Genomic DNA, 10,880 nt, shown 5'->3' with positions numbered 1-10,880 from the left:
GATTCTGTGATTCTATGATTCTATGATTGATCGGTTCTTCCTGTACCCTGTTACAGGTGTACTAAGGTCTACATATAAAGAAGTTTGCGTTCTCTGGGACAAGGAAAGTCCCACTTGCCTGTTAGGGCTCCAGATTTTGTCACCTCCTGTCCCTCCAGTAAGAGTGGCGTGTGTGGAAGGGTTGTTTCATGTACAGCTGAATCACTTCTCTGTCTCCTTCCGTCTCAGAATTTCTACAACCAGGTCTCCACCCCACTCTTGAAAAAGATTCAGTTCAACTACCCCCAGGAGTCGGTGTCAGATGTCACCCAGAGCAGCTTCCACAACTACTTTGGTGGCTCAGAGATAGTGGTGGCTGGGAAAGTCGACACAGAAAACCTGCAGCACTTGGAAAGCATCGTCACAGCGACAGCAGTGAGTGAAGGTGTCCCTGGGATACCTGCTCCTGGGGTTTGGGCTGGTTCATTCACTCATGTGTACAGTCTCCTTGCTGGAGATTCTCCTTGCTGCCAGCAGAGTGTTTTGTATGCTTGGGTTCTGGGTGGGAAGCTCATGGGGGTTTTGCCCAACAGTGTTTCACAATGGCTTCAAGTACAGCCATGGCTCTTTACTACCTGCACCCTGTAGCCTGCCAGAGAAACTCCCTTCTAATAAATGTATCGTATAAAATTCACTTGCAAACTAAACTAAGACTATGGCTTGCTCCTTCATCCTTTGTGAAGGTGTAGGGGAGATCCCCTAAGGAAGCTCCTTTCACAGATGAACCTCCTTCTGTCGGGAAATTGGTGCTGGTGGGTCTACAGCCTGTCAAGTTCTAGCACTGTCCTTTCATGCTCTGCCGTGTGGCATATGTGATGTGAGTTTCCCCAAGTTTTCAAGGCTGCTCTTCCAGGTGGAGTGAGATGGGATGGAAATACTACATCCAGATCCTTTTTTCTGAAGGGAAACCAAAATATCTGCACTCTCACAAGCTTAGGAAATGCTATTTGTTAGTTGCTGGAAAAAAAATTTGAACGTGTTCACTATTCTTTCCTGCCAAAACACAATGCAGTCCAATGGACTGCGAGGGAAAGCAGAATTTGGTTCCTGGTCTTCAGTAGGAACTGGATATGAAAAAGCCTGGAGGGCAGCAAGAGCTCTGTTAAGAGCTTCTTCTTTTGGTGTGTGGTAGCACCCTCTTTGGCTACTGCTGACAGCTCCTTTATTGATTTAATCCACTGTCACAAAAGTGCCTTTGACAGAAGACCCTTTTGCTACAGCTCCCCTCCCCATGGCAGTCAGGCTGATGGTGCTGGGAATGAACATGGGCAGAACCAGAGTAGGTCCTTAAGGCCAACCTTGTTAAGAGGGGAACCCAAGGCCACCCCATTCTCCTGGCTCACCCTCCGTTACCTTTACATCTCACTGATTGCATAGGCGAATGCAGAGCTCGTCATGGAAACCCTGCGAGATGTTGAAGAACTGGAAGGCTTCATGAAGAAAGACAAGTATGCAGATCCCGAATTCACTAGGAAGCTGTGGGCCTATCTGACTGTCAACCAGATGATGGCAGAGAGGTGAGGAGAAATGGGGTCTGTATTGGGAGGGAGAAGAAGCTTTAAAGCAATCTGGTTCTCTCTGAGACCATGAGGCTGCCCTCAGATTTTCAGATAAGGTAAACAAATCAAAACAAAGGTAGGTGGTATCTTCAGTCATATTTTTTCTGGTTTAGCACTCACAGACATCAGGGAACAGAGTTTGGGAGAAGCTAATTAGAGGAATAAGGGTAAAACAGACTTAGCTGTGGGGCTATGTGAATAAAATGAATGGGAAATTTGCGTTACAGAGCCTGAGGAAAAGCTATGGAGAAGTTCAGGATGAATCTCCTCTGAAGCAGAAAGAGATCTGCTGAGACCAGGAGATGGACTGGGCTTCTTTGAGTCAAGGCCAAAGCCCACAGAAGCCACAAATAGTCTTTTTATGGAGATTGCATTTGCAAAGGCTCTCAGCCTCATGTTCAGAAAAAGTGTAGATACGGCACTTTGGGACATGGTTTAGTGGTCACACTAGTGTTGAGCAGACAGTTGGACTAGGCGATCTTGGAGGTCTTTTCCAACCTTAACGATTCTGTGATTCTATGATTCAGTCTTTCTTCCTTGCAACACCCACCAGTTTGGTTCTATGACCACTCCGTGGAGGAATCGTCATGGAAGCTGCCCTATAGAGCTGGTAACCATGTCTTCTATTTCATTTTCCACCCAGAAACACAGCCCCCACTGCAGCCTTGAAGAGGAACATCACCAAATCCATCCTACAGATGTCTCTTGACCATCATATTGTTACCCCTTTCACAGCTATGCTGATAGAGAATGCTGAAAAGGATGAGATAATGCTGGCAGACCAGCCCAAAGACCCCAGAAGGGGCTGCTGCCCAGGTCAGTGTCTCAGTCCATTCGCTACTCTTACCCCTTATTTTGGCTTTGTTCTTCTTGTGTTGGAAGAACAACTGTGTTTGTTCCAGGTGTTTGTGCTTACAGGACAGCCTGTCTTTTCAGTGAAACTTGACCAAATGTCCAGCCTGTTTGAAAGCATCCTGTTATGAAAGTGCTCTTTGGAGCCATAGGCTTCAGTGAGGACCAGGTTTCTAATAAGCCTGCAATGTCACAGACTGAACATCTTCTTACAGTGACAGATATGTCTAGTTCACCGTACTGAAACTGTAGAATTGACTGAACCATTTTTTCTCACCACTTTTAAGGCTTGGAAGCTTCCTAAGATTGTTATCAGATACAAGCCCACGTGGAACCTGAGCTGTCATAGCAGCAAAGTCCCTCATTAATTAAACTTCAGGATATAAATCCATTATTTCAATACATGTTCCGAGATCCTTGTTACAGCAACGTTATGTCCAGCCAGGTGAGGTGGGGTTGGCTTCTTCTGGCATTATATGGTAGAGTCAGTCTCAGAGCAGTAGATGTCACGGGTGTCTAGCATATCCAAACTCTTCTCTGCTTCCAACGAAAATTAACAGCAGCTATTTTGCGCCCTCACCAGTCCGCGATTTGGAAAAGCACAACTGTTGCTGTCAGTGTGATGCAACAGAATCACTGAAAAGTAAAAATCAATTCCTCGAGCAACCGAATCTGGTGACTTAAAGCCTATTAAAAAGTGGGAGAGTTTACAACTTGTTGCAAAGGAAAGAAGTGACCTACGTTACGCCAACAGGCGACGACGTCCATCCAGCACTTCCCACTGGAAGTGGTTGAGGTTTTGCTGAAACTCCAGGCATGTTCTGCATGCTCAGTCCTCACGCTTCTGGATAAAAAAGTCCTGATTCTGGGTCAATGGAATGAAGTTCTTATATCTGTCAATTGTTGGGTTTAAGTTCATTAATTCTTCTTTGTCTTCAGCTGAGATCCAAAGAGAAACTAAATAGTTGTTATTTATATACCACATACTGCAACGCACAACAGCCAAAGAATTCAGCCCAGAAATAGCATGTCTTGAATTCACATATAATGAATTCATTATACATGGCACCAGCTGACTAATTCAGACCAAAATTACCATGATTGAGATGATGCAGAGGATTTAAGTTATTTTACCATAGATTCTTGTGTCTCTGTGTTCAGTGGAACAGTCAAAACTTAACAGCATGGAAATCGGGATCAGAGCATCTGTGGATTTCAGGTACAGTGGGAGGTGATGCTTGAATCTTGGTAGAGGACAGAGCTTGTAAAAATAATATCAAAGTAAATTTGCACTTAGGATTGTGCAACGCATGGGTTGTGACAAGAAGTTAGCATATACAAGGCACGAAACAGTTAATCCAAAATAGATTTTTCTGTCTGTCCTCACATAACTCTCATTGGAACTGTTCTGTCTGTCTTTATAGACAGAGATTGTGTCTCTTGCACTGAAACCACTCATTTTTCAAAGGATTGTCTTTGTTTTCACGTCTTTTGTCATGACAGACTTATTGCAAAACTCAACTGTGCGTGGGAGAACTTCTTCATGCATAGTAGTCTGTGAAATCAATATGACTTGGAAATGCAAAAGTCTTTGTCCAGTTTTGGGTTCCTGTATTATCTGCGCTGACCTCACATATAACTGTGCTAACAGAATTAACACTGCCTGAGTAAAAACAGCCTGTGGTCTGAAGTAGGGGTTCAGGAAAGAAGATGCTAACAGAGATTTGGAAGATCTACCTGTGAAATCTTCAGTCCTGGTGTTGTCCACCAGCTCCTTTTTCTCCTCTTTAGTGCAGGGCCAGCAGGTGTGAATACGTGCCCCGCTTCTGCTCTTGATGTTTTCAACCCAACATATTAAAAGAAACTTTCATGGGTCATTTAAGATCACATTTCTTTATGAGCTAGAAAGGAGAGAGAGGGTACATGTTACTTTCTCCTACCTCCATCATGGCAAAGGCACAGAGACCTCTAGCAGAGGGGCACACATTAAGGGATTCTGTATTAAATGCTTGCACTCTTTTGCAATCATCACTCATGTGGGCAGTCCTATGGCATGCAGAAAGGATGTGACCTTTTCTCAGGCACCTCAAACTCAGGACCCAAGTCAGCAAAGCTTTTACCACATGCTATATTTTTAATTTATTTTTTTTTTATTTGGGAAAGCATTTAAGCCCTTGCTGAAGTGGGGCCTATTCACGTGATTGAGAGTTAAAAAGCCAGGCTGTATTTTTCACCAATGGTCAGCTCAATTGCCCTGGTAAGTCATTTTCCTCGAGTGGAGACACTGGAGTAAATCCATCCTAACTTCATTACACAAATCTGTCTGTTGTAAATGGTGGTGTGCCTGCTTTACATCGGTGTAACGACAGCAAACTCTGATCTACTGCACTACTTTAAAAATTGAACTATTAAATATGTCAGCACTAACAAAAAACTAATTATGATTGTCATTTAACAGGCACTCTTGGATTAACTCCAAATGCACCTAATAACAACAAAGGTATCCCAGCCTGGGCCAATATCACAGCTGAACCAGTCAGCTTCATGCCTGAGCATAAGAGTCCTCCTGTGTCCTCTCTGAGCATAAACAGAGGTAAAACTTCCAGTATTTCTCTGCAGAGAAACACCGGACAGCAACATTCACCGCCTAATAAGCAAATAAAGGTGATAGAACCAACGTTATTGGGTACTGTGGGAATTTCACCTCCTGTGACAAGGTGTTAAGCCCAATAATGATGGAGGAGTCCATCAGTTGTCCTCTTTTTTACTACTGAGTTTTATGATTTGTCGTAAAACCTGTATCTTTATTCAGGGGCTGTTCCACAAGAGAATAAATCGACTGCTGTGACTAGGTGTGAAAGGTCCTTGACACAGCCCCTGCTGAATGTCTGAGCAGGGCACGATCATGTGCAACCCAAATCACAGCCACCTCAGCCCGATTTTTGCAAATCCACATAGCACCTAAGGACTAAGCTCTTCTTTATAAAATACTGAGTCATTTTAACTTGGAACAGGCTGCCCCGGGGAAGTGATTAAGTCACCATCCCTGGAAATATTTAAAAGATGTGCAGCTGTGGTGTTTAGGGACACAGTTTAGTGGTGAACTTTGCATTCCTAGGTTAGCGGTTGAACTTGGTGATCTTATGATTCTATGAATAGATGAACGTGTAAAAATATGATCTATGTTACAAACATGAGATTGGTGTAGATCCTAAGAGGACCCCAGTGATCCCAGCTTCTGCTTCCCTGCAGCTACGACTGCTCACTGGGCTCACACTCAGCTTCCCTGCAGTAGCAAAGCTAATGTAAAGGTGCTGCCATCATAAACGACAGATGAATGTTCTGAGGTAGATAAAAACCTCTGAACGCTCTGATGGACTGATGGACGCTGTTAATGGTTGGGCCTTTGCCACAGTTTAGTGCCTACTTAAACAAACCAGCTGTGCAAACCATCATCTGTAAAAACAGCATCACTGCAATAGCCCTGGGAGTGCGCCTGGGTGTGGACGTGTGTATTTACGTAGCTATCCAACAGAAAGTGATCATAGTCCTTCTGAGCTTAGCTCAAAGGTTAATCTAAGAGTCAGGATAGTCAAGAAACTGTTTGGAAAAGAAGGTGAGCGATGCAAAGCTCCCCATCCAACTTATTGCATTAGAATTTTGTTCCCAGAAACATTGATCAGAATAGACCTTGGTTGTCAAGTTGGGAGACATCAAGTAGTTGATGAGAATAAGGAAGAATGATTGAGGACTATGTGCAAGGGACTTGAAATACTCAAAACATTGAAGACATTCGAAAGCTTTTTCACCCCTTGGAGGGTAAGTCCTCCACCATTTCCTATGAAGACCTTCCTGGTCTAGAATTTGTCTGGTGCACAGGAAGAGTTAAATACTTTCAAAAGGTGAGGAACACCAGTGAATGAAAGCTGCCCTGGCTATCCCCATGGGCAACACCAAGTATGGGAATGTCTCTGAATGTTGACAGGGAAACGCCAACCACCACCAAACCAGCAAGAGCTGAGCAGTGCTTTGCACTTCAAGACAAGACTGGGGACACCTGCCTTCAGCAATAGGTGTTTGTCTCATTTGAGACGAATTTTATATAAATTATGTGACCTCTTTAATATGAATCTATGACTTTCAGATGAGCTCAACCCCATCAGGATGTTAAACATACTGTGAGAACAAGTCCTGGATTGCATTCCTCAGGGGAGTTGGTAGGCAGGAAGCACCTTCACCCAACATCAGAATGGTGGTACGGACTTACAACGTGTCTGAGAGCTTCTTAGTTTGAGAGAGTGATGTCCTGGAACTGTGTCACTTCTAGAAATAGGCGACAGCTGGGGTTGGGTGAGATTGGGTGTTATTTTTGAACAGAGATGTCACTTAAGTCCTGTTTTCCATGCCTTAGGTCCCTTCCTAAATCTAGGCCTCAAAGATATGTCCTTGTCTGTCTGGCATCCAGATGGGTCCTTGGTCTCCCCTGGAGGTGAAAGTTGACTTCTAGAACTCCAGGTTGAGCCTATGGCACCCCAGTGTGCAGCCGACAAATTAAACCAGTAGTTGACTGCATTTTGCAGTGCTTCTCAAGCCAATAATACCATGTCCTTTCCTTAACCAGTGGAAATAATGACCTTTAGGGCAGGTACCAAACTGATTCTCATGCTTGTTCCTTTTTTATGTCCCAGTTGACAATGACCCACATTTCATCATACACCTGCCCAAGAGCCAAAGCAACATCTGCTTCAATATCAACTCAGAGCCTGGAAAGATCCTAAACCTGGTTTCTGATCCTGTTACTGGTAAGACAACAAACCATGGTTTACTTTACGGCACAATTTTATTCTCTCAGGTCTGAAAGGGCTTCAGGGGGAGCAGGGGAAATGCCTACAGGAAGGAGGACTACGTGCTAACGGGAGTGTGGCCAGATTGAGGGAAGTGGTCATTTCCCTCCACATCTGGAGTGTTACGGCAAGTTTGAGGCTTGCCATTACAAGACAGATGTTGACAAACTATGAAATCCAGTGGTGGCCACAGAGATAATAATGGAGCTGGAGCACAGACAGAGGCTGTGACGGGTGGGTTTGGTCAATCTTAAGAAAAAAAAAGACCCACAGTGAATCTCGCTGCTGTCTACAACCTAATCAGAAGGTAAAGATGGAGCTGGACACATGCGTAGCTAAAGTAAAAAGGTGAAATTTAGAGTAGGAGTGGGCTATTAGGAAAAACGTTTCACTAAGAGGATAGCCAAACACTGGGAAGGGAATCAAGATAGGTGAGGAAAACTCTGTGATAGGTGAGGATTCCCCTCTCTGATTTGTCCTTTTAAAGATGAAAGTGGAAGATAGACACAGAGAAATAAAACTGGAAGCATCCCCAGTGGCAGGCAGAAAAACTGTGTAACTGTACTCGCAAAGGAACCAAAGGGAATTGGCCATTTCTTCTCAGAGGGCTTTACCCATCAGCATTTCTTTAACTTCCGGGATATATGTGAAAAGCATGTGCAGGCAGATTAAACTGTGGTACTATTCCCCTCCTGCCCATCCAGCCCAAGCCTTTCACAGACAGCAAGGGACCGATCAGCTGATGAATCAGCTCGTACTGCCAGCAAGATCTACCATCAGTTTCACCAGACTAATATGCTAAGGGGTGAAGAGTAGCATCAGGAGGTGATTTATTACATTATTCTCTTCTCTTGTCTGGCAAGATGGGAAAAGCAGGGGGTCAGAAAGGTTCCTGTTTCTGCTGATCCCATGGTACTCCCTGCTGAGATCAGAACCCCAAGTCTCTAGGTGGTGCTCCAAGATTTGGGCAACACCTTTTCCTCTGCTTTTCACAGGAGTTGTGGTCAACGGGCAGCTCATTGGGGCCAAGAAAATGGAGAATAAGAAACTGAACACATACTTTGGCAAAATTGGGTTTTATTTCAAAAACAAAGGCCTGAAAGTAGAGATCACCACAGAAACGATAACACTGAAAGATGGATCTTATGGCATCACACTGACCTGGTCTGACACGGGGCACATCATTCGGAAACAGTAAGTTGTGCATTTGTTGTCTGCCCCACGGAAACCATTTGCAACACAGCATTGGACTGACCCAGCTATGGATGGAATCCAGATCACACGGTGCCCACATATGGGCGGGTAAATCTGAGCCAGATGTCTGAGCATTCGTTGCAGATAATGAAATTAAGCAGTAGGAGCAAGGGAACAATTTAGTTGACCAGATACAAACAGAAAGAGCTGAAATCCTCTTCCTACTGTTGACTGCATTAGCTAAGACCAGGATTCAGTTGCCTAAATATAAGCACCTAATGTTATTTGAGATACCTTTAGGGTTCCTGACATGCTGGCAGACATGACTTAAAACTTCCAGGGGACTTTCATCTGCAGATTAACAGCTAGCAGTCATATTGGAGACCCTACAGCACTAGACACCTGTTTAGGCAATGGGCCCACTTCAAAAACCTCCATTTATTGTAGCAAGAACTTCAATTTGTAGGACAAGACTCGGTTGCCTGAATATGGGCATGAAGTGTCTGTCCTATCAGGCACTGTCCTTCCAGACCTCTGGGTACCACTCCCAAGGCTGTGAGTTTCTGATGGATGCTCTGTCGTATCTGCCAGACCTGTGCAGTTGTGCTGGATGCCTGGGAGCATCTCAAGGGACCTGAGAGCTTATGTGTGGGCAGCGGAACTGAGCCCTTCCTTTGGTTCATCTCTGCTAGGCTCCTCATATCAGTGAAAAAAGAAAGCAACGTTACTGTCACCGTGGGTGAAGAGATGTCCTTCATGGTTTTGCTGCACCGTGTGTGGAAGAAACACCCAGTTAATGTCGACTTCCTCGGAATCTACATCCCCCCTGAAAATCAGCTCTCTCCGGCAGCCCATGGGCTGATAGGTAAGAGATGAAGGTTGGGTGGTGGGAATAGTGGGACGCTACGAAGAGTTTTTGTTAGATCTCTGAGTGAATTTGTGGGTGTCTGTGTCGTGATGGGAAAGGTGTGAAAATTGTTCAAATAGCAAATGAGGGAGATGCCTGTAATGTCCTGGAAGCCCCACAGTCACTGCAAAACATCAAGGACCAGGACTGTTTTTCTGAAATCAGAAACAGTTTGGCCAGCAGGACTAGGAAAGCTATTTTCCCTCTGTACTCGGCACTGGTGAGGCTGCACCTTGAATCCTGTGTTCAGTTTTGGGCCCCTCAGGACAAGAAGGACATGGAGGTGCTGGAGGGTGTCCAGAGACGGGCAACAAAGCTGGTGAAGGGTCTGGAGAACAGGTCTTAGGAGGAGCAGCTGAGAGAACTGGGGTTGTTCAGCCTGGAGAGAAGGAGTCTGAGGGGAGACCTTCTTGCTCTCTACAACTACCTGAGAGGAGGTTATAGTGAGGTGGGGGTCAGTCTCTTAATCCAAGTAACAAGTGACAGGACAAGAATAAATGGGCTCAAGTTGTGCCAGGGGAGGTTCAGGTTGGATATTAGGAAAAATTTCTTCATGGAAATGGTTGTGAAGCACTGGAACAGGCTGCCCAGGGAAGCGGTGGAGTCACCATCCCTGGAGGTATCTAAAAGCCATGTAGATGTGGTGCTCAGGAACACGGTTCAGTGGTGGATCTCGCATTACCAGGTTAACAGTTGGACTCTATGGTCTTTTCCAACCTAAAATGATTCTATGATTATTCCTCATCCTAGCTGGGGAGGTTATTTTCAAAACAGGCCTGACTAGACCTGGAGACAGTGTGATAGAACTTATTTTGGAAATAAAAAGACTGAAATAAATCTCTTAAACCTGTCTGAGAAGGCTTCTGCGCAAACATTTGTAATTCAGGTCTCCCCTGAACGACAGCCCCTTTTCTGGCAATGGTATAAAACAAAAGCAAGGGCTCAGTTCACAGGGAAGATCAGCTCTCTGAGCCCTGAACCCACCCAAGGCTCCTTTTAAGATGTGAGAATCCTGAGCAGCAGAGACTGTTTTCCCAAATACTCTTCATAGCTCCAGTCTACTTTCTCACAAGTCTGCTGGCTGAAAAGCAGAATTTTCTACTCTCCCAATGTGGGTGATCCGGTAGCGTTGGAGACACGGTGCCCTGTGATTGATGCAGGAGGGTTTTACCTGCTGCAGCTAGTTTGATTTTCCAAAAAGTGCCTGGCAGCAGCTTACATGAAAGCCTCAAAGGTCGGGACACACCAAGAGCTTTCAAACTCTCTTCGATCAGGTCAGTTTGCATCTGAACCAGAAGTGTATATCCACCACCAAAGGCCTGGGCAAGATCCAGAGAAACCACAAGCCACCATGGAAGTGAAAGGCAACAAGCTCACTGTTACCAGGTAAGAATAATGAGCTTTATTGCTCTTTTTCTAAATCTGACTTCTTTTTAATTACATCAGTGACTGAAAGCTTATTAACTCTCAAGGATCTCGGGGGGG

At 44.9% G+C, this 10,880-nt stretch overlaps 1 protein-coding gene across 1 annotated transcript in view; it reads left to right on the top strand.

Moving 5' to 3' along the window:
- Nucleotides 1-228: 228 nt before the first annotated feature.
- Nucleotides 229-10,880, top strand: part of ITIH2 (inter-alpha-trypsin inhibitor heavy chain 2) — a gene marked incomplete at its 5' end in the record, with an annotated part of 11,945 nt that continues 1,293 nt past the window's right edge. Inside the window, 8 exons of the mRNA XM_009872790.1 lie at nucleotides 229-414; nucleotides 1,417-1,556; nucleotides 2,242-2,414; nucleotides 4,909-5,043; nucleotides 7,139-7,252; nucleotides 8,290-8,488; nucleotides 9,181-9,353; nucleotides 10,670-10,781. Coding sequence (XP_009871092.1) covers nucleotides 229-414; nucleotides 1,417-1,556; nucleotides 2,242-2,414; nucleotides 4,909-5,043; nucleotides 7,139-7,252; nucleotides 8,290-8,488; nucleotides 9,181-9,353; nucleotides 10,670-10,781 — 1,232 coding nt within the window. The remainder of the gene's footprint in view (nucleotides 415-1,416; nucleotides 1,557-2,241; nucleotides 2,415-4,908; nucleotides 5,044-7,138; nucleotides 7,253-8,289; nucleotides 8,489-9,180; nucleotides 9,354-10,669; nucleotides 10,782-10,880) is intronic.

This window comes from Apaloderma vittatum, unplaced genomic scaffold, assembly GCF_000703405.1.
Source record: "Apaloderma vittatum isolate BGI_N311 unplaced genomic scaffold, ASM70340v1 scaffold210, whole genome shotgun sequence".
Lineage (NCBI taxonomy): Eukaryota > Metazoa > Chordata > Aves > Trogoniformes > Trogonidae > Apaloderma > Apaloderma vittatum.
Note: the sequence above shows the minus strand (reverse complement) of the source record. Positions and strands in the feature narration are given on the sequence as shown.